This window comes from Diadema antillarum, unplaced genomic scaffold, assembly GCF_040938485.1.
Source record: "Diadema antillarum isolate AM-2024a unplaced genomic scaffold, OU_Dant_1.0 seq00000246_RagTag, whole genome shotgun sequence".
NCBI lineage: Eukaryota > Metazoa > Echinodermata > Echinoidea > Diadematoida > Diadematidae > Diadema > Diadema antillarum.
In genome coordinates this window covers 560,001-584,957 of record NW_027271290.1, presented here as the reverse complement: position 1 = coordinate 584,957, position 24,957 = coordinate 560,001, and the positions used below count along the sequence as shown (strand labels likewise).

The 24,957-nt window shown below is 36.6% G+C and overlaps 1 protein-coding gene across 3 annotated transcripts; it reads left to right on the top strand.

The window, feature by feature from the left end:
* The first annotated feature begins 251 nt into the window (after window positions 1–251).
* Window positions 252–8,239, top strand: LOC139729558 (uncharacterized). 3 transcript variants are annotated; one of them, XM_071640484.1, is made up of 3 exons: window positions 252–367; window positions 6,728–7,025; window positions 8,034–8,239. In XM_071640484.1, the coding sequence occupies exons 2-3, from the start codon at window positions 6,740–6,742 to the stop codon at window positions 8,150–8,152; spliced, it is 405 nt and encodes a 134-aa protein (XP_071496585.1). In that variant the 5' UTR covers window positions 252–367; window positions 6,728–6,739; the 3' UTR covers window positions 8,153–8,239. The 3 variants fall into 3 exon arrangements, with proteins under 3 accessions (XP_071496585.1, XP_071496584.1, XP_071496582.1); XM_071640483.1 differs by lacking the exon at window positions 252–367 and adding an exon at window positions 1,356–1,432; XM_071640481.1 differs by lacking the exon at window positions 252–367 and adding an exon at window positions 1,357–1,442.
* Window positions 8,240–24,957: the final 16,718 nt, after the last annotated feature.

Sequence of the window (24,957 nt, the reverse complement as noted above, 5' to 3'; positions counted from 1 at the left end):
ATTAGGCCCACTTTGTTTTGGGGATAACTCAGCCATTTCAAAGCCGATTTCTGTCACATAAACTTTCAATTTCTCTTGGAATCGTATGCCATTTGATATTTCCTGTAAGTGGTTTCTAATTATCAACCAAAACTGTATCATCCCTTTAAAGTGCATAAAGACTGTAATGGGGATGAGGGATATAGGGAAATGTATCACACACACACACAATGACAGCAAGAAAGCTGCCAATGCAGGCATATTGCGCGGTCGTCAGCTATAACACGAACACGAACATAGATCCTACTGTCAAGAATTTAATTGATATACCTGCTTTTTGTGTGGATACGCCGACAGTCTTCACTTCAATCGTAAGAATTTCCACAAGGTATGTGTTTATCTCGGCTCTGAATATCATTGAATTCTCATTCTCAGATTTAAGAGAAGTTCCTCATTAACGATTCACCTTACGTGAACTGTGAGTAGCGGCAACTCCACATTGGTTTGTTCGCACAGAGAGACACACAAACAACTCAACCTACATAGGCGATAACAAGGATATGGATACTACTTTTATTTTTGATTTTTTTTTATTTTAATTTTATTTTAATTTTGAAGATATTTATACCGTAGTGTGCTTACGTGTGAACTGGTAAACGGAAAATCATACAGTTTTACACTAACTATCTATGTAGGTAATAAGTGAGTTTTTTGACTGCTTACAATCAAATACACGAGTTTTCAACGTTGACCTGATTCTATAATGGAGCTGTAAGCTAACGAGAAAACGAGTATCAAAGAATCTTGTCATTTACACCACACACAGACTGTGACCAGTAAATAGTAACTGCTGTTTGGTTGTAATGGATACATATGAAGAAAATGTTCGCTCAGGCATGTTAGGGGAATTTCGAGCTAAAGCAGGCAATCTTATTTGACAATACAAAGGTCCATCTACGCGTATTTTGTGCATCTTCTTCAAGTAGAAGGTATCAAAGTTTAAGTGCTAAATAGGTGTGACTCCTAAAAGAAAGCAAACAATTATTTTCATGCCACACAGAACATCCTAATATCTAGTACACAATGGCGTATACCCGTTTTCTGTGTTTGTGTGTAGCCCTATATACCAAGGAGGTACCAGTACCCCCTTGTTAATACCGAGTGCAATAAACACGCTTCTCATCGCGTTTTTTTTTTTTTTTTTTTTTGTCCCCATGCGCTGTCAACCGAATATAATGGGATGCTTGATATTGGTATAATTGGGTAGCTTTATCAATAGACTGAGTTGCTTTCACGCTTGTGCGCCAAATGCACTCAATGTTGGGAACTACTACGGGGATTTCCATGTTTGTAATGAATAGTCGGCCACTCCTATACGGCAGCTGCATGCTCACTACACATAGCACGCCATTCTTCGTGGCCTAGCGTTGTCTGCCTACAGGGCATCTAAGCAGTGAGTAAAGGTTTGTGTATGACTTCTAAAACTATGTGTACAATTGTTGGTTTTTTCGTAATTATTCTCTTCAGAAATGTCGAAATTTTCTGTCTGTATTGCGACGAGTTAGTCACTCAGGGATTTTGCTTCAGACCAATTATATTCTCTGCTCATTGGTACTCAGGGCGTGTAGGTGTTTTCAATCGTACCTTTACAACTACTACAGTCACGCCTGGCCATATGATTTTAAATGTCCAACAGGCAGTCTTCATTTTGATTTCAATAAAATTCCAGTTTCCTTTTCACTAAAGGATAATAGTATTCTACATTATAGGAGAATATTATCCTATTCAATAGTGAAATGGAAACTGGAATTGGGAAGTAGGATATTATTATCCTTCAGTGAAACGGAACTGGAATTGAAGCGCGGACATGGCTACATCGGCTGACTTCAGTGAGTAAATGTGGTAGAACTAACATGCAATAGGTTGGTTGAATTTTGTCATCGTTACTGTGATAAATTATTTGAAAGTCACTTACTGTGCGTGTGAACGTTAAATCGTTTTATATGATACGAAACCTTTCGTCAGTTATAAGATATTACTCGTTACTGGAAAAAAACACAAAAATAAATAGATGAAAACAACATCAGTGTAACTTTTGGCTAGTTGCACGTTTTATTGTATGAAACATTTTTTTTTTTATTCTATTTAAATTTGAATTCAAATTAATTTATTAGAAATTTCTGCATTGAATACGTTTTACAAATGGAATACAGTCATTTTTCGACACAATTAAGCATAGTGTTGACATCTAGTTATGATTGAAATTTACGTATACAGTTTGAAGAAAAGAATAAGAAAACGCGTCGATTGTGAACTACTCTGGATGATATGTGACCCTGCACCTCAAAACAAACAAAAAGTCGCCAGACATGAATTTTTAGTTAAGACCATATTCTAAAAGAGCAGACCTTAAGCTTTAAAATGATGTATAACTCAAATCAAATGGACTCTCCTAACCTATCTAAATATTGGAAAGAAAGCACAAACTCAGGAAAAGTGTGAACTGAGAAAAGAGGCTCTGAAGTACAGTGTCTATTCAAGCGCTTAATCTTTACCAAACAGTGCTGGCTGTGCGATGAATGGGACAAAAAACAGGAAGTAAACCACCAGAGTAACAACAATGAAGGGATTATCAGATTAAACTGAAATTAAGCATGCCTCCTTAAAACATTTTGTCCATAACTAATGCTAACTTTCAAAGCAGTAGCACCGTCCTTACAAAAGTTATTAGAGTTGAAAGTGAAGAGTGTGGACAAGGTTTTTTCAGAAATGAAAAAGGGATTCTAAAGACACACCTAATCACACTATTCTACCAAAAATGTTCGAGATAAACTGCTAAAAAAACACACTTTCCTACTCGTTTTATGATACCAAATTTTAGCATAATGTAAAGGAAGACCCTCTCTTTCAGAAAATATGAAAAGTCAAGTTCGGCTAGGTTGACCCACTTCATTTATTTTCAGTCCTCACGCAAACTCAGTGTGTGGGACTTTATGTTCGTTTTGAGGTGCACTGTCACATATATGGTGAAACAAATGATCTGGCTGCCGGAATCATGGCGCATGTATTGGGAGTGTAAATGCAGGAGACTGTCGTCAAATAAGCATATAGCTTGAAGATATGGCAGCCTTCACGAAGAGAGAGAAGGAAAAAACCGGGCAAAACATACACTATGTATACTTCTCGAAAACAAAAGAATAGAAGAGAGAGAGGGAGAAAGAAAAGAGTGTCATTGTTATGCCAATCATATTTCCTTGAACCATCACTTCTACGCAAAACCAGTTTTCAGTAATGAGTCTCTGCAGTGAAATATTCAACCAGTCTTCCACACCCTCTCTGATCGTCAAGAGCGTTTTGACCATTGAAACTCATGAGACAAAAATATCGTGTAAGAAGGTTTACTTTATAGTCCCGACTCCAACACTTTCAACTCATTCATTTGCATAATCATATCAACTTTATCAGACTTAAAGCAGTAAAGAATTTCGACCCATGAATTCCTTACACCTGTGAATAAAATTGACCCTCCCAAGACATGTCTCTTAAAAACAAACAAACATACAAAAAAAAAACTTTGATGCTAAATACAAAGGACTTTAAAGAGATTTTCCTTTTTTTTAAGTTAACCGCTTTCTGTTTTATCACTTAATTTTACATGAGTCTCCATTGGAAATTAGTTATGGGTGGAAGATACAATTCGTGATGATAATACTGGGGCAGATACGTTAAAAATTGATTAACGGCAGCTCACCCACATTTTACAGATGAAGGTTGGGTATAACATCATTTTATCAAAAGATAAATTGTGACCGTGTACCTCAAAACGAACATAGAGTCGCACACACTGATTTTGCGTGAGGACTGAAAATAAGTGAAATGGGTCAACCTAGCCGAACTTGACTTTTCATATTTTCAGAAAGAGCGGGTCTTCTTTTACATTATACTAAAATTTGGTATCATATAACGGGCAGGAAAGTGTGTTTTTTTAGCAGTTTATCTCGAACATTTTTGGTAGAATAGTGTGATTAGGTGTGTCTTTAGAATCGCTTTTTCATTTCTGAAAAACCGTGTCCACACTCTTCACTTTCAACTCTAATAACTTTTGAAAGGATAATGCTACTGCTTTGAAAGTTGGCATTAATTATAGACAGAATGTGTTTATGAGGCATGCTTAATTTCAGTTAAATTTAATAATCCCTTCATTGTTGTTACTCTGGTGGTTTACTTCCTGTTTTTTGTCCCATTCATCACACATCCAGCATGGTTTGGTAAAGATTAAGCGCTTGAATAGACACTGTACTTCAGAGCCTCTTTTCTCAGTTCACACTTTCCTTGAGGTTGTGCTTTCTTTCCAATATTTAGAGAGAGTCCATTTGATTTGAGTTATACATCATTTTAAAGCTTAAAGTCTGCTCTTTCAGAATATGGTCTTAACTAAAAATTCATGACTGGCGACTTTTTGTTTGTTTTGAGGTGCAGAGTCACAATTTAACGTTAAGTCAAGATAATCTATGATTAACCTCTCAAATCAACTCTAAGTCCACTTAATCTATGATTAACTTTCAAATAAACTTCAAGTCCGTTTTATCGAGAGACCCAGCGTTGAAATCAACTCCAACTTCCTCCCAAATCAACATATAAGTTTTCTCAACCGCTCCAAATCCATGATAACTTTACAGTTGATAAGATATTAACTTTAAGTAGAGACAGTCTAGGTAGACTCAATAATAAGGCAATTTACAGAAGGAAGATGTGTCACACTTTCCTAGTCTAGCTGGGGTGTTGACACAATGTTTGTCTGTTAACTGCTCACTTTCTCTAACATTTAGTTGCGTTTCTTTCATGTAATTATGGTCTTTTCCTTGCATGGAATTCACGATCGGCACGCATTGCTTACGCGACTGCTGCACTCAAACACCCTCGACAGCAGTCTCATATCCCAGCCTGCGCGCCCGGCGCCTCGGCCCACCCGCCCGCCAATCAAGCCATCGCCAGCAAGGGCAATTAAGTAACCGAGTAATGCATATCTTGCCACAGAACACACATGCGATTAAGCCAGTGATTTCTGACGTGCGTAGGCCTACGTAGAGCTAATTCGTCAATAGATAGTTCAATAGTTCAGTAGGCCTTTACAGAAAATAAAGAGTTTAATTCTAGACTCTATAGCACCGAGTACGACAGTAACGTAAGATCTAACGAGTGAATAGGCCTAACGTTATGCCCAAGTAACGTCACAGCGAGTCATCTGTACTTAAACACTGCATGACTAGCGGCGTCTACTAGGTCTAGAATTTCGACATGTAGACTGGCGATCTATTCTTTACAAAGCCGATCTGCGCCGTAGAGGTAAAAACAAGCTACTGTAGTCACCACACCCACAAGTTTCCATAATCCTACATGTAAACACACAAGACTTGAAACAATGCGATGATACACGACCGGTCCTTCACCTTGGACAGTCAGGTATCATATACCTCATATATAGAGTCCTCTCATCTGATTGGTTAAAAGCGGAGTCATGAAAATAGCTGTGCCCCATTTTTGATTTACTGTGCCCGGCACCGGGGCACAGTAAATCAACTGTGCCCTGTAAATAGGTTTGGAGACAGTCGCGACCCCGTACACATAGATCGCTCATATGTACGCACTGGCCAATGATACGACCGCCGCGCATTCGATCACGTGCTGTAAAAGAGACTAGCGGTCACTGTGCCCTGTAAATAGGTTTGGAGACAGTCGCAACCCCGTACACTGTACACATAGCTAGATGATCACTCATATACAACATGTACGCACCAATGATACGACCGCCGCGCTGTCGATCAGCATTGATTACGAGTGCTGTAAAAGACACTAAAATCTATATTTTCGGTATCTATATTTCGGAATCTATATTTTCGGTATATAAAACAAATAATGACTGCTTGATATTCGGGGCACAGTTAAAATTATGTAGGCCATCGGTGATGTGAAAACCATAACCATGCCCTCAGTTTCCCTTCGGGCATAGTTAGGGGTTTTCACATCACCTTGGGCCCATAATTTTAACTGTGCCCCTCATATAGCAGTCATTATTTGTATACTGTACGTTTATATCCAGGCCATACTGTTATAACGTTAGATTTACTGAGATCCTACGTAGTGTGTGTGCGGGATCTTCACGGTACGCGCGTACGCAGATTTTCGTTGAGCTCGATTTTTGCTAGATCTATCGACCTACTTTCTTCAATTCAACGCAAAACTGCGTAGGGCCTATTTTGCGGTTCTGTTGCAAACATACTTCTAATTCAGCGGCTGTAGCGCTAATAATACTGCGTCGCACTAGCAGACTACGCTTCCGTGGCTTGTTGTTTGTTTTGCTTTATGTATTGTATTGTTTTTAAGCAGACAGCAACGGAAACCAGCCTCGTCCTGTTTCTTTTTGTTTTTTGTTTTTTGTTTTGACTAAATCAATGATTAGGTCATGGTGATGAGCTATAACTATAATCGACTATTAAGTCTCTTCGTAAAACGGAAACTTACAATTGATTTAAAGTTATAGCAGATTTCAAGTTGGATAAAGTTTCAACGCTAACTTTATCTTACTAAAACGGGGCCGATGCAACCACTACTACAACTTTCTTGTCATTGTTTTTTAAACGATTTAAAGCTCTAGATCATGAAATACTTCAAGACAAAACTGCTTCTCATCCGGTTCTTCTTCTTTCTTCCTTCCTTTCTTTTTTTTTTTTTTTTTTTTGCAATCCAGGTGAAGTAAAACATGGAGAAGGATATTCTAAACGCTCAGTTCCTTCTCCGAATCGCTGGAAAGGTGGATATGGCACAACATAGCGCAACCAATTTCGGCGTCTACCTCGGGTTCGAACAGGCTGAGGGAAGCAATGCCATGATTAGTGGCTTTCTTGTAATGAACCCTAAGGATGCAATCACGAACTTGCTCCATAAATACGTGAATAAATATGGGACGAGGGAAGAGAGTGCCGTAAAGCTCCGCAACATCCTCCGAGACAATGGCGTGACCGCTGCGGCTGAAGTTTTGGAAGACGGTATTAACTTGTTACAGCAACACTACCATTTGTGACCCTGCACAACAAAACCAACAAAAAGTCGCCAGACATGGATTTTCAGTTGAGCACATATTCTGAAAGAGCAGTTTTTTTTAACTTTAAAATGATGTATAACTCAATTCAAATGGACCCTCCTAACCTATCTAAATATTTAAAAGAAAACACATACTCTGGAAAAGTGTTTACTGATAAAAGAGGCTCTAAGGTATAGAGTCTATTTAAGCTCTTCATCTTACCGAGCCGTGGTAGCTGTGCCGTGAATGGGACCAAAAAAAAAAAAAAAAAAAAAAAACCCACAGGATGTGAAACTCCCAGCATAAACAATGAAATGATTATCAATTTGAAATTAAGCTGAAATTGATCATGCTCTATCAACACATCTTATAAATGATTAATGGCAACTTACAAAGCAGTATATAGCATCATCCTTTCAAAAGTTATCAGAGTTGAGAGTGAATGGTTGAGTGTGAAAAGGGGACTCTAAGACACACCTAATCACAATATTCTACAAAAAAAAAAGTGTTCTAGAAAAACTGCAAAAAACACAATTTCTCATTCGTTTTGGGATTTCAAACTTTACCATGATGTAGATGAAGTCTTGCTCTTTCAGAAAATATGAAAAACTCAAAAGTGGCTATGCTGACCTATCTCACCTATCATGCCTATTTTGAGTCCTGACACAAAATCAGTGTGTGCGACTTTTAGTTGGTTTTGTGATGCAGGATCACATTTAACTTTCTGCACCATTTATTTTCCACTTTAACGTTAGATTAAACTTCACAAGCTTGTCCATTTCGAATGTTTAATTTCTTTCCCTCGGTCATAATGTTGAAGTGAGGTACTGCCAATATATCTTTATATCAATATAACTATATGCAATATTATTATGTTTATAAGTATCCATACAAAAAGAAAAGATAACAGATATGTTGCGGTCATACACTGTTTCACTGTTCTACTTTAATGTCGCTTATTCCATCTTACCAGAGCTAGTACGAAGGAAAATACCATTCGCCGAAGTCAACGTGCCTGTCCTCCCTTCGCCTCCTACAAAGAGCCCGGATGACAAGTCTCGGAGCCGCGAGAAACCAGTGGCCGCAGAATGAACGGTGAAGAAGTGGCAGGGGAAAGGGTTACACGGATGTCAATCACGTTCGTATCAAAGACTGTTTATTCAGATAATGAAAGCAATAGACCAGTGGCCCGTTGCATAAAAGTTACTATCATGGTAACTTTGGCATCCATTGGTAACTTCCATGGAATTCTTGATTTTGATTGGTTGTGGAGTATTGTTGCCATGGTAGTTACCATTGGATGGCAAAGTTACCATAATTGCAACTTTTATGCAACGGGCCCCAGATCGATAACTGTAAAAGAAAAAAAAATTGAGTATCCTGTCCATACTGGTATCATGCTGCATAAGAATAATGGTCAAATATATTGTCACCTTGTCTATTAATATTCTTACAGGCATCACATAGTGAAACATAAATGTTTTGTTGTTATTATTTAGGTGCGTTAATTATACAATAAGGAAAATAAGAAAACTGCTCTTGTGCGAAGAACTCGAAACTTTACAGTACTTCCAAAATAGAACATAATTTATTATTTATAACACATTCATAATAAGTATTTTGACTTTGAATAGCAATATTTGAATCCTGTCAGTGGTAGTTACATTTTTAATTTGCTCAAGGGCAGAGTTGCTGCACTTTTATTAAATATTTTGGCTTTGAAGAGGGTTTAAAGGAATGTAAACATGGAAAAAAGTAAACAAGAATAGAATTAATGTGAAATGAATACGTGTTTGATCATAAAACACAAGGAAAGGCTTGTTCTTGTATAATCTATTAATGATACTATTGTAACAAGATAGTGACTTCATTGCAAAACAAAAAACAAAAAAACGCCCACAAGTAGTTATTACATGATAACCTGGTGCTGCTGTAATCTAACACGTTGCACAACACGATCTATGCTAAATGAAAGCTTCAACGAAATTTCTATGAAGAAATGCATGTGCAAAGAACATGCCTGCTTGAAGAAAATATTTCTCAAGAATAGTTCCAGAGATTAAAGAGGGGCGAGTTTTGTGTTGAAGAAATGACACGCCAATACTGTTAGCATCAATATATGTTATTATAAATGCAAGTCCTGCTAAGTTTCAAAGAAGTGATATTCACGCGATTACTTATTTTAGAGAAATTAATAGTAGATCAATGACCTGTATGTGTGTTTTAACATCTATGCATGACACTTCATGTTGCTTGATGAAATCTTGCTGCCAATTTTCTACCCAGTATTTTAGATTGATGGAATAAACACAATTGGAATGAATGTGAGTCATTGTACTGAATATTAACAAAAGGCAAAGCGTTGCTTCTTTTTTTTTTCTTTTTGAAGAAGAAGAAGAATTCTGTAAGTCACGGAAAATTATTATCCATCCGATTAGAATATCATTTTGTTCAAACTTCTGGCGATACTAAATTTCATTAACTGGAGTTTTAGTTTCATTTTGTTTGTCATATAAAGCTTCCCACAAACGGCTTCTCTTTAAAGAATGATTATGTTTAATTCAACTTTTTTTTTTCTTCACAATGATAGTCCCATGTTAAATAACCTTCAACGAACTTAGGAGAGCTCATACAATTCTGAGACTGATAAAAGATCTCGTTTTGTAAATTGTCAAAAGATGTTTTTTTTTCTTCAAATATACTAAGGAAAATAGGCCCTACATGACAAGCACTCACCTTGTAGATTGCTAAAAATGCAATGCAACAGGTTAATCCTTACATGAAACAATTAATATGACATCTGAATCAAACACAGCAAAATTAAATTAAAATAATTGAATAGTACAAAAACTAAAGTGTCTCGCTTTAAATTTCAACGAATCCCTTGTGTATAATGAGAATGGATAATCTGATTTTTTTATTAAGTTTGAAGTTAATGATTATGAATACGATGTCTTTCAAGCAAATTAAAACATTATTGATTTTACCAATCCCATGACATAATTTACAATAAAAGCAAGTTAACCTTGTGCTGCATATCAACAGAGTCCTGCACTGCAGTTCAGCTATAACCATGTAATACAATAAAAACGCTTATATACTGACTCAAATCATAAAGGGAAATCAAGCTCCGAGTACGTCATCATTTCCCTTTTATTAGACTATAGTAATTCTTTGGGGGGTTTGGGGGTTTTTTGAGAGAGAAATTGTTATTCGATTGTCACTAAAGGGGTCATAACACAATTCTAATGACAGTCCTTCGTGGCTTTTTAGTATGTATGTATATAAATATAAATATATATATATACATATATATATATATATTATATATATATATATGTATATATATATATATATATATATATATATATATATATAGGCGCAACACAGTAGTATTCTACTGTAACCCATCATACATCGCAACATGTATGTATACCTTTCAACTGTATATAATCATATCCATGAATACAGTCACTTGTGCCGATATTAAAATGTAAGTGATATCATTACTTTAATCTCTGACAATGGCACACTATGTCATTTTGTGTCTTTGTTTTGATCCTGATGAAATCAAAGCTTGTGAACTAAATAAAGAAAAGAGAAAGCAGAAGCTACGTCTGGACCAGTGGAATTGTGATGTACTCATACATTCGATCAGGCACAGACACATTCACGTGGAGAGCAAGCAAGGAAGACGTGTGACTCCAGCTATGCATGGGATAGGAGTGATGCTTTATTAAACTTGCCACGTTGGGCTTTCTGGTATCAGTGAGGGTGAGGATGCAGTATTACATAATCAAACAGGGGGGGGGGGTACATTCCTGAGCGGGTGACTCATATTTATAGTGTGCGTGAGATGCAAGTAATACATCACAGAATAACACTATCTCACGCCTAAAATATCTCCACCACCTGAAAGTTTAAAAGATGACACAACATTTCTAGCATTTATGATACATGTAGATTATTTGCATACATATACATACATGTGTGTGTCTGTATACGTGTGTGTGTGTGTGTTTGTGTGTGTATGTGTGTGTGTGTGTGTGTGTATGTGTGTGTGTGTGTGTGTGTATAGGTATACAATGTAGGTATATAAAGCTAATGTTGGTGGCTGCGGTTGAGTCAATTTGCTCTGTTTTCTTTCTCTCTATGAATACAAGTGAGCATTTCATTAGTCTTGTATTGTAGCAAACACTACGAGTGTCCGAATGGTAATCAGTGTTAAACGTAGTGGGGGCGGTTAAACAGTTCGGTGTCCTGTATGAATTTTGAGGCCCATTAGTAGTTGAGATGCACATTCATTGCATGCTTTTACTCGCAAACACAATCAAGAATAATTTGCACTTACTGATGTATAATGTCATAAAGTCTACACTGGTCAAATTCAAATATTCGTCACAAATATTATAATAATTCTCAGCCACGCTGTGAGCCACAGAAGAGGTGAGAGAGATGGGCCATCATATTCTCCCTAGAAAAGACTCGAATAAAAATATGTGACCCTGCATCAAAAAACAACAAAAAGTCGCCGATACGGATTGTTTAGTCCTAGAATTGAGCATGTTTATGTTCCCAAACTTTAACACTATTTAGAAGAAATCTTGCTCTTTCAGAAAATATGAAAAACTGAAGATTGACTACGTTGACCCGTTTCACCTATTTTTCAGTCTTCACACAAAATCAGTGTGTGTGACTTTTTGTTGGTTTTGTGATTCACGGTCACATAATATGCACCCTAGCTCAATTTGTGAAGGAGTCGATGATGTTGTTTTTGTGTTTCGAATAATACCTTGACTACCACTCTGAAGCACTGGCTGTATATTAAAAAGAGAAAAATGAAAACGTTCTTTCATCGCATTTTCTATGAACAACGCGGGAAGTCGTTGCGTTGTGGTTGGTTGAACACAATGTCATGGAACAAGTACTGCTGATATGGCATAAGGGGTCCAACAATAGATAATAAAACAGCAGCTGCAATGTGTGGTTCTCAAATAGACTGTCTGCCTTTTGGGGCAGATTGTAGTTCATTACACGTCATTCCCCCACCCCCTATATTTACAAATTCCATTCATTTTTTTTTTTCATTGATGTCATATATTGCTTGAGAAATTGTGAAAAGACAGGTCGTTGCGTTGTGGTTTAAATAAGCTCATTGCAAAGATGCAGCGAGTATGTCTCGTTGCTATGGCATAAGGGGGTCCAACAATTGATGATAAAACGACAGAATAAGTATTCACCAGAAACAGAATGATTTATAGACCCCACCAATTAATATTTTGCCTTTCGAAAAGTGGCCCTGTTGTCTTTAATGTTTACTTACTCTGGCATAAATAACTCATTTTTTACACAGAAATTACACGATTAAGTCACATTGTCACTTTGCCTCACAAACACATACAGAAGACCTTTATGATCATTTCACCACTCGATTCTTAATTCAAATATATATATATATATATCAAGCAAATTCCAAAAGTTACGTCATTTTTTGTAAGGGGGAGTTACTTTTTTTGTTGTGTGTACACTTTGTTTTTGTGTGTACGATTGTAACGTGCTAACTTTTATGTAAGTGACTCTTGTCAAATCATTGATGCACTATAGGAGCATGTCAAAATGACATCCAAGAATCCCGGCTTTTGTTGTTGTTGTCGTTGTTTGTTTGTTTGTTTGTTTGTTGTATTTTGTATGCTTTTTGTTTTCTTTTTTTTTTCGTTTAGATGCACATGCACATGCCCACTGATGTGGTGTTAGTCTACGTTCGAGTTTATAAGTCCAGATATATTGTCTAAAACGGAGAACAATTTTTTTTCCTGTTTGCTTGCAACCTCCCAGAAGCGTTACAAGACCACTTAAACGAGCTTGAACAACATATCAAAATGCAATTAAAAAGGATATACCACGTGGATAGGGCGGGAAGGGGTGCTGACAAATTTTTCGCCCCAAAAAATGGTCCTGAACGTTTTGTGTGTGTGTGTGTGTGTGTGTGTGTGTGTGTGTGTGTGTGTTTGTTTGTTTTTGTTTTTGTTTTTGCTTGTCAGCTGATTGAGCTAACCAGGAAGTAACATCCGAAATAATTCTACGCCCCCTCTCTTTACAGAATTCCTGGATCCGCCCCTGTATACACATTACAATTATTCAAGTATTATGTGACATATGATATATGTCACATATTATGTAGACCCAGCTCTACACACCTTTCGCCTGCCTCTTTTTAAACATCAGTTTTAAAGAAAATAGGTAAGTCACATAAATCATAATGTAACCTGAAGATGGCGCTTTCCAAAGTTAAAGTTGTGCTCAGATCAATCCTTGATGATACTCATTACTTGTCATGTAACAAGGCAGCATCTGCCTATTTGTCATTTACAAAAACTACGTGGAATAATGATATTTGGCATATATAACTGCTGTCTGGAAAAAGAGTCAAACTGAATGATTTTCTTTTTAAGCTAACCTAACTCTACAAGACATGCTCTAAACATGTGCATTATTGGCATACGTCTTTAGAATTAACGTGCATCAAGGATTTGCCCTGTGACTTAGATTTGTTTTTACTTGAGATATTATGTAATGGAGCCGTTACTACCGAACAGTTCTGGAAAAAAAAAATGGTGACACGACGCATGTTCCTGCAGGGAAAATTATTCCTGTCTCATATTTTCCAAGAACTTATTAGGGTAAGGGTAAGGGATGTGATAGGGATTTAGGAGTAGTTTGATCTGAGGATTAGGATTAGGGTTTGGGTTATGTTTTGGGATAAACTTTGTGTTTTGCTTTTAAAGCCAAGTATACATTTTAAGCCACGCTAATAGTGGGAAGATACTTCATGGAAACATTATTGTCGGAGGAGCAAGTGTCATTAAAAATCAAGAATAAAAGAAGGAAGAAAAATCTAAAGGAAGGCAGAGTACTATTGCACTACCATATACATATTATTTGTATGCTCAGCGGTATCTTACTGGCATAATTTGCCGTTAGAGACACGCTGTTCCCCTAACTTAGGATTGTTTAAAAGTAGATTATGATATGTGTATTTTTTTATATCAAGAAATATTTTTACTCCATGACTAATACCCAAACAGTTTTATCAGTTGTTTAATTTCTGCAATAGATGTAAAAGTAAATAAGAAAGTGTTGCCGTTCATCGTTTTTCCCAATATCATTTTTGTTTATTTAGGAACTGTTGTAGTATTTACATGTCTTTGAAATTGTTGTGTCAGCGTTCTTTGATTGATTTTTTGATTGTATTTAAATGTATCTATTTTTTCTCTTTTTCTTAGTTTGCAATGTTTTATGTGATATGTTTCAAAGGGCCCCGATGAAAACCAGCCAATGCTGACTTGGGCCACCCTTTTTAAACATGTGAAATAGATAAATAATTAAGTCAATAAATAAATAAACAAATAAAATAATCAATAAAATGAATAAATAAATAAATAAAACATAAGTGTCCAATGGAACTTGCTTGTGCATGTGTAAAATTACTTTATTTTATTTTACTCTATTTGGTTTTATCTTTTTATTATTTGGCTGCCACTATTACTTTTTAAATTCTCCGCATTCGTTCTTTTGTGTTTGCTTCTGTCCGCTTTTTAGTGATCTGGAAGCCACCACACAGCCATCAGTTGTACAATAAATAAGTGCACACCGTTGAATCAAATAAGCAATGACACCGGCTGACATGAAGCATGGGACGCCCCCTGGTGGTTGCAACAAAATATGTCGGGCTATACGTTGCGACGTAAAAACGCACATTGCAAACATAAGCATGCCAGCACAAAGAAAAGGGGGGAAAATGCGTGAGAATATTTCATAGCTCTTGCCTAATTCTCTTTTTCTGTCATTATTACAATCAAAGCAGTGGCAATTTTGCAGAAAGCCAAGATATTTTTTACAAAATGCATAAAAACAATCACGCAAGAAACCTTGGTCCTCCCTGCCACTTGTGGAACTCCTCTACCAGTCCTGGGTTCCCCGGAGGTCTGGAGGCAAAGAGAGATCCGGCAGATTGGCTCAAGGGGAAGGTACGCTCCTCATCATAATCACAACACCAGGAGTGCTCAAATATTCACACACTAATAAACCGGATTTCAAAAACTCAATCTTCCATATTTTACCATGGCCCTATTCTTTGGAATAACCTTCTTCCATCAATCAAGAGTAGCCAATTTAAAAGGTTTTATAAAAATATATTTTTGATGAAATGTTCTTGAAACTATAAGTATAAGTATGCATTGTTTCCATCTCTGCCTCTTTTCTTCTCTTTTCATTGTATCTTCCACTTTTGTTATATCAAATGAGTTTGTCTGATAATTGTTCAGTTGAGATGTAATAGCTGTTTGTAGGGGATCAATTCCAATAAGCCACTTGTGTGTTTTCTATGATCCCTCCATTCAAAATATATAGATTGTACTAAGGCGATTGTGTTTTGATTTTTATGAATTTATTTTTTGATATGGAAATATGAGTGAATGAAGCTTTATGACTGTCTGGTCAGATGGAAAATGAAGACGCATGAAACACTGTGGGTTCACAACTGAAATGAAAAATAAAACACACAAAAACTCACACTGTCGCACTGCCTCACACACACAACCTAATACATAAAATCTTTATGATCATTTCACTTTTTCCGATAATGTTTGCATGATTATTATGAGTTGTTACTCTCGATTCTCAAATCATTATATATAAATATATATATATATATATATATATATATATATATATATATATATATATATATATATATATATATTGTATTAGTTGTCTTCTGATATGTTTTTTCCTCAAATGTAATAAGCTGTGAGTCAAGAATGGACCAGGTGCTGGACAAAAATCATGGATTGACCGATATATAACTGCATACTCCATTTAGGTTTACTGAGTAATCAGAAATCAAAACTTTATATTTGGTTCAAAGGTCATCAACAATACATCAACATGTCACAAGGTGCTATACTCTGGACATGAAAAGAAGTCACAAGACGGTATACGACTTCATTAATTGTTTCTGGCTTTGTGTGTGTACACGCGCGCGAGCGTGTGTATTCAAGATTCAAGATTCAAGATTCAAGATTCAATCATTTATTTTCTGATTTTAAAAAATACAGAAAATCTTCCTCCACTGGCAAGATAACAGAGCATAACACGACAAGAATAACAAACAGATCACATGTAAATGCACATGCACATATAAATACATGATAATCATTTAACAATTCGACACATAATCAAACGGTATATTGTAACTAATTAAACTGAAATACTAATGAAATGAAAAGGTATGTTTGAGACTATAACAATAGGAAATTAAAATATGCTATTGATGCATTGAATCTTTCCAACATGCTGACGTCTGACTATGACAAATATATATCAAAAATGCAAAGTCATAAATACAAAATTGCACAGGCCCTTATATGTTGTTGGGAGTGAAACATGTGTGATGTACATAATGTACATTATACAGAACCAAGGGATCACATGTCACATGAGTGCCCAAGAAGAGTAGGAATAAGAAGAAAAGAATAGAGGTGGGAAAGGGTGGAGAGGGTTCCATAGTACAGCTGCCTCTGTGGGCACACATGTAATACAGTGTTGTTATGCAAATATGCATGCACACGTATATGCGAAAATATACGTGTATGTGCGTGTGTTTGAGTACAATACTTTACGTAAATAGTTTCAAAATCTATAGACATGCTTTTTTCATGTATTAAGCCACAATAACGAATAATCTATTTCTCATTTAAACTTGTGGGATCATGAAATTGCTGAAACTGGAATACATCTGTGCAGTATTGGATCATAATTATGAACCGCTTTTCCGTTGCATCCAAACAAATATCATTTTGGGGGTTATCGAAGCCTAGATAAAGAAAGAACATAATAAAAAATGACGAAAGAATGGTCACCTTTCTCATCTAGTTTAGCAAATGATTTTGTATATCTCCTGAAGCACATAACACCATTGGAAGGAAGCAGACAGGCAAACACTACGTGTGTGCGAAGGTGTGAAAGCGTCATAGGACTGGTTTTAAAATTTTCGGATGAGCATAGGGTGCTTTGACAGTTTCATCGGCCTGAATGGTACAAGTGGCAAAGTCTCTGTGGAGACTATAGAAACAGTCAGTATGTTGCAGAGAATGACAAACGAGATTAGTTCAGTTCTGACAACGTAAAAAAGCAACAATATCAACACACCACTCACCTCTTCACCGCTACGAAGTTTGGACAAGCGCGATCTGCTTCGTAACGAAGAAATCAGCTTGCTTAAATTAGGGACCACACAAGCCTCTGACGGATTAAACAAACACAAGAAAGAGTCATTCGTATAAGGGATGGATAGTTAAAGAATAACTGCAAATGGTTAGCAACGCACTTGGTCTAATCGGATTACCTTAAGGGAAAAAAGCGGTGAAACATGCAATTTCTCTTCTCAAAATTCAACACTTTGCCATCTACATGTATTCTATTCTATTCTGTATTCTAATGACCTCACCGGTTACTCGACGTTGGTGGCGGGTGATTAAAGGCGGCAAATCCGGTTCCGTGTAAGAGATGACGTGAGTCTTGGCACTTATGCTTGCCATTGTTTTTTTTTTTTTTCCAGTTTGAAAGTAGGTTCATCACTGGTAAAGTTATTGTGGCGCGTGCTCCTTGCGATTGCGTGTGCACAGATTGATTAAAAAACGCAAAATGAATAAGAAGAATAGTTGGAAAGGAAAAATGTCATATGAAAAATTTCCTAATCTCTGATTCATTGGTTTTGTCTTTAGTATGTTATCTTCTTTTCAAAGCATTAACACATGGGATGTTACTGGTCGCCGTGGGATTGGTATTTACACGAAGTTAAAACCATCCAGGGTATTTTGGAATTGTTCGTAAAGAGTTAATATTTTTCAATATAGCAAAGTATTTTGTTATTTATCTTCCTTTTGCGAAAAAAAAATTAATTGAAAGCAAATATAAGTATAATCCCACATGAAATTAAACATTTAAGTCGTACAAACTAAAAAATCATCACAAGAGATAAAATCTATCACATTTGTTGAGCGGTGTTGGGGGGAGATGAATGTGTTTATGACATAGCAATTGGCATGGTGTGATGAAAGTTTGTGGTACAATGACAAGGAGTGGTTTTCTTCTTCTTTTATTGATCCTATTATTATTGTTATTATTATTATTATTATTATTATTATTATTATTATTATTATTATTATTATTATTATTTTTATTATTATTATTATTATTATTATTATTATTACTATTACTATTACTATTATAATTATCATTGTTATTATTAGTATTATTGTTGTTATTATTATTATTATTAGTAGTAGTAGTAGTAGTAGTAGTAGTAGTAGTATCTATTTGGTGTGTCAACATAAAATACTGACAGAAAATCATATTACATGATACGAAGACTGTGGTGATTCTAGGTGCATAATACCGCTAGTTGCCAGGGGAGGAAAAGGCAAATTTTTAATCACCGAGTCTCGAGGCTTTTTTTCCCTGACCAGTGCATGCACCCAAAATCAGCTATCTCTTAGAATTTGTTTTCGTTGCAATAGCTGCGAAGAGCAACCTGATTTGATTCAAATCCTTTTTAACAGCAATCGTCATAAATGTATTAATGATTTGATACATGATTCGGATATATGAAGTTCAATTAAACCGAATAGTGAAAATGTCTTATATGTGAACCTGACATTGTGAATTGTTCGTATCCAACTGTTAACAAAATCCACCAATATATCAATGTATATACATTCCCCCCAAACCTCATCAATTACGACATAAGTGAATACGTCAAATAATTCATTGGCAAAAGTATGAAAATAAGGTAATCAATCATTTCATACAGGCATGAATGACTAAAAGGTCAACCGATCATTTCTAGCTGGCATTGCATATCTAAAAGAAAGAGAAATATATTAGAAGATTTAATCGCGGAAACAGTCGCACAACACACCTACTTGCCCAGGTACACACACAGACCCGCAGACATACGCAAACAGACATACGGAAGCTGAGAGATGGGTAGTACAGTTGGAGTGCGCTGTTATGTGCGTAATACCTTAATCTTTGAGCAAATATTTTCCTCATCCAGACGTTAATTAAATCGATCACGCAAAAGGAAGAAATATTTCATGACATCAAAGAAGGGTGGCTTGTCGAACGCGTGGGGAGATGAATGAAGAGGGAGGGGAAAAATCTTTCTCTTCACATGACGAAATATTTATGGTTATACTTCTTTGCTTTGATTATTCTGTGAGTCTTCAAGAATAGGTCCTTTATTGGCTTTGTCTGTCTGCCTGCCTGCCTGCCTGTACGTCTGTCTGTCTTTCTTTGTCTCTTTCCATTTAATATATATGATTATAAGAACAATGAGTCTCAAATGCGCCATCTGTAGATCCAACAAAAAGGCTTTCATTCACAAAATTTTCAACCCGCCTCGGGCCTTCGTCAGTGTAGTGTATACTAGTAGAAAGCCTCGATTATATATATATATATATATATATATATATATATATATATATATATATATATATATATATATATAATTGATTAGAAGCATAAGAGTGCACAACGAGCATGTTTGCTGCCGTTTGTAAGTTTGTGTTAAATTGTTTCTTTGTTTTCATCTATTCTGTTTCTCAAGTCATCCATTCAAAACGAAGTAGAATATTGTTGGTTAAAGAATTGAGCAAAACGTAACTAAATTACAAACTTAAAAAGCAAACGCAAAATATCATCTTACTTGAGACTACATCATGATTTTACCAAACTTTTGCCGTTGAAAAAAAGAAATCATGTGATGGATTCATATGTAATTTGAATATTATGTAAGTGATTGTTTATTCTGCTTTTTACAATTTTTTTGTTTCACTTATATTCGCTTTCTTGTGATTCACTATTTAAGAAAATGTCAAAAAAAATATTTCACTTGACTTTTTTGGTGGTTAGACTTATAGTAGCAGCCTTAACAAAGTATGTTTGACGTAGAGTAGTGCAGGTCAGTCAAACCAACACTACCTAAAGCCATCGCACGTGTAAAATTGGCATAGTAGTACATAGTGATGCATTATTGGAAATACTGTTTCAATGTAAACGTCAGCCCCGAGTATCGGCATAATATTTCAGTTCATGATTGTAAATTTGCCTCCCCGATTGCAATTTCCCTCCCAAAAAAAAGAAGCTGCCACAAAAGTAAGAAGGGAGATTCTATGCGGCTTAGCTGCTGGCATTCGTGAAGAAAATGTCTCGGGGAATCGGTGGAGCATGGTCTGCAATGTCCGTCTAACCTTTCTCTTTTTTATTCTTTTCCCGTGGCATATGTCACCTCTTTCCCCAACCACAAACTCACTCCTGATTTTCATTCTCCTGTCTTCAAGTTTTCTCCCCGTTCCTTCTTCGTTTCCGTTTTATATTCTACCACGTTTTGTTTGCGCTGACATTATTGTTTACGTCAAGCGGGGAGAAAGGCGCCAGCTTGTATTGAATTTTCGGCAGCAGGCAATGGCCAGGGTCCTCCTTTATGCATTGTGTTTTGCGTTTATCTAACTTATCTGCACTCATATCAAAGCCTTACACACCACACGAAGTACTTATCAGCTTAGCCTAACCCGAAGAAGCCGTTGTCGAACATCTCATGAATTACACACTTGAACCTAACAGCACATTCATTCATGGGTATTTTGTTCCTTAGATTTGAACATGGATTTAGTTTGTTTTTCATACCATGAACCAGGGGCGCCGATTCGTTTTCATGATGGGGGGGGGGGGGGGGGGGTGTAGGCGGCAAAACTTGTAGCATAATCATGTGGGAGGGAGCATGAAGCAACCGATCGCTGGAATATCCTCCCCCCCCCCCCCCCCCCCCCACACACACACACGCGCAAACACTCACAAACCTTACACGTGTGAGCTTTTGCATATTCCGAATTGCAATTTAACAATCTGGTTTATGATAAATTTGGAAAAGTGCAAGATATCAGATATTTGGGGAAGTCGGGAATGACGAAATCATGGTAAGATTATCTGTCTCTTCTTGTTCTGCGTGAACGCCTTCACTGTGTACAATGCCTATCGAGGTCTGTGTGTGTGTGTGTGTGTGTGTGTGTGTGTGTATGTGTAGGGGGGATATCGAAGGATGGTATCATCCCACTCATACATAGGAGCTTTTGAATACTTTTTGTTTGGTGGAGATCGCAATTTTGGTGAAAACTTTGCAAATTCTTCAAACCCCAAAGCGGAGTTACCTAGTGTATAGATTTAAACTAAGCGGACGGAGAGTGTGGGAGACTTAATCAGAATTGATATCAAACGCGCCGGTGCACACTTCTGATAGAATGTTTTGTAATTTATTTTTATACAAACCAAAATTGTACTAAGTCTATGGGAGGTGGACCCCATAACAGGTGCGAAAGGGTGGTACCCTCCCCCCCCCCCCCACCCTACATGAATAATAATACTGTATGATGCGTAATATGCGGATCGATATTAAACGATCTGGTGCACACTTCTGGTGTATATGGAATTTTTTCTATTTAAAGAAAAGTGTACTATTATAGATTATGTCTATTGAAGTAGACCCACAACTTGGTTGGGGGATGGTGTATAGTGGGCTGTATGACTCAATGAGCATTTATTCAATGTAGAACTCGTGGGCGGTATGACTCGTGGGTGTCAGTCTCGTGGGCTAATAATAATAATGATACAGGGTACTAATGATGCGCCAATTCCACATAAATGGGGATGACCCCATTTGTTCAGGTCAGAGTCGTCGATCCTGGGGGAAGGGGGTGGGGGAGTGAACATATCACCCCCATTACTCAGTGGTCGTGGACACACACACACACCATCACACGCACACACACACACACACACACATACACACACACACACAGGTAATTCATATTGACAGATAAAACTTAGATGGAAAATTATTGTAAGTACACGTTGCAGTTTAATAGCTATTAATACTTATCAAATGCTTCATAATTTTCCAAATGTTCCATTGGAAGAATGCATCAGATCACGTCGTTTCTAATCTAACAATGAAAAAGGTTCCTCATGTGAGAGAGGTATATACCCCTCCACCACCCTCCCTCCCCGTCCACCTCCATTGACTTTGTACATATTGAAGACGCACACACAAGAGCAAAAGGAAACAGATACAGTGAACCACGATTTTGTTCACATTTTCCCTGAATATCTATTTTTCTTACTTTATGATTGGAAATTGTCGATACATTTCACAAAGAGTGTGCACCAGATCGTCCAATTGTAATACAGAGAGAAAAATGCAAAGGTTCGTTTGTGTTTGGGAAGTCTCTTCCCATACCCTCCTCCCCAGGATCCGCTTCCATAGACTTAACACACTTATGGGATTGAAAAATTGTCCAATATTCCTCTAAAGGTATGTAACCGATCGATCAATTTTGATACTAAATAGGCAAAAGCTCCAGGCAATTTGTTCGACATTGAAATTCCAATGTCAATTCATTAAATAGGTACATGTGTTTACATAATGTTCAAGTAGCATTTGCCTCTATTCGTAAGAGGTTAACAGATTGCCTTGCATGTGTATTCTTTGATATGTCAAAGCAAGAACTATATCCAATGAACACAAAGCACCTGAGAGGAATAGCTTATTTTTGACATTACTTTTCCCTTGCGCTAGATATTTTCCAATCATGGAAATGGGATTATACTTTCACTGTATCTAATTAAACTGTGGTTATATCGTTCGATATATATATATATATATTGTTCGTGAAAAGTTTTGTGAAGATTGTTTATTAAAGATTAGAACAAGTGGGTTGCATTCCATAAACATCTTCGATATTAGCAGTTTAGTATGATGACCAAGAACGTATGTGCTTATTGCAACAAGAACGAAACAGCGCGCAGCTATTATATGGTTGTCACTTATATATTTAGCGCTGAACACGTAGACATCATCCATTGAAAACGACATAGCTGGGGATTATCTCATTGTGACCCACTTTTTCTTTTCCTCAGTCAAGATTTCACAGTTCGTCAGTGTGACGCCACTGTACGGAAAATTGGCTTTCCCGTCTGTCATCTGGGAACGTAGTGACAAGAGTAATTAAAATGATTTGCAAGATGACTTCATACGGCGTGCCGGGTTTCCAACTCTCGCCTTAGGGGGCATTAGGGGCAGAGAAATATTTTATCACATTCCCTGGACACACTCTGCGACATCATCCACTTAACAGAAACGTGATTCGCTACTATTTTTTTTTTCTCCAAAGAAGAACAAGTTTTTTTTTTCTGTTTTAGAGAACCATGACATTGCATGAGAGTTGAGCAAGTTATGTGCTTGACTCCCTATTTATGATTAGTTTTGTTTGCTGACAGATGATTATGAGAATTTCTAATGCTGTTCATTACGATAATGCTAAAATTTTAACAACATTTTCCGTCAATTCAGTACTGCTTGTATTGAAATGTTTCACTTTGAAGGGATGTACAGGTTCGGTTGCGATGGGGCTTGAGGTTTCCAAAGTATTTTGATAATGATTTTTTGAGATAATGAGAAACCTCTAATGACATATGATAGAGCTTAAAATTGTAAGAGGAATTCAAAATTAATTTGCTGAAACTTGGCTTTGAAATGGCCGCTATATCCAAAACAAAGTGATCCTAATAAAAGGTGGGACCCACCTTTTATTAGGTTCGCCTTGTCTTACTTTGTTTTTGGATATCGACCATTTCACAACCAATTTTTACGGAATAAACAATATATTCCTCCAAATATTGTCTCTTTCTTAACATTTCATGAAGTGGTTTCCACGTATCTCGCAAAATCTGAACCCTGAATTGTCACCTCATTCAATACTATACTATTCCTTAATAAACAGAATGACCTGGTCATTCTTTAATTTCTCTTTTTTTTGTCTTTTAAACTAATATTGAAGCGAGGTAACTTAGCAACACTACAAAATTACTCGAAAATCGTCATTCACTCACAGAATGAACATGTGTGTGTGTGTGTGCGTGTGTGTGTGCATATGTGGAGAGAATGTGACACATTTTCACCATTCACAATAGGCTTTCAAATAAATCAGTAAAACTAATAATTCGATGAGTAGGCAGAAGTTGAAATATTTGTTCTATAAACTGATATGGATTGAAGTCCTGTAATATGAAAGAAAAAAAACTTTGGATGGTGGAGTGAATTTTAGCGTGAAGATGTTCATTTTCACTAATTTTGGAGTGACCTCAGGGATCACTCCCAAACCCTCGAGTGATCCCTGAGGTCACTCTAAAATGAGTGAATAATGAACATTTTTACTCAAATTCACTCTAATTTCACTCTAAATTCACTCTTTTCTATCATTCACTCCTTCAAGAGTGAATATTTTCACTCGATTTTGTTTTAGAGAGTACGAGCTACAATGTTTGGTTAAAGTGATTCAACGATAATGATGAATAGAGAACCTATATCTAGGCATGGTTGTCTGGGGGGGGGGGGGGGGGATCCGTCACGGTAAAAGGTGTCTTCATGTTTTGGAAGGCTCAAGATAATAAAAAACACAACTCAACCAGAAGAAATAAGGTCTTACCCCGATAGCCGGATCCTAGATGAGGACCTACTCGTGGCCAAAACCAATAAGCCGCTACGTAAGAAGGATTACTTCTTCTCTTCGAAGAAAACACACAGTTGGAATTCCAAACATTAGTTGAGAGTAATCATTGTGAATCGCTACGTCATAATTCCCCGCCCACTCTGACTTATATTATTTCCCTCGCTGACGTATTGCCTTACGCTTGTGTATATACCTGTTTGTTTAGTTTGAACAGATTGTCAATTACAAATCCGAACTTTCAGCCACTTGCGTAAGAAGGATTTGAATCAC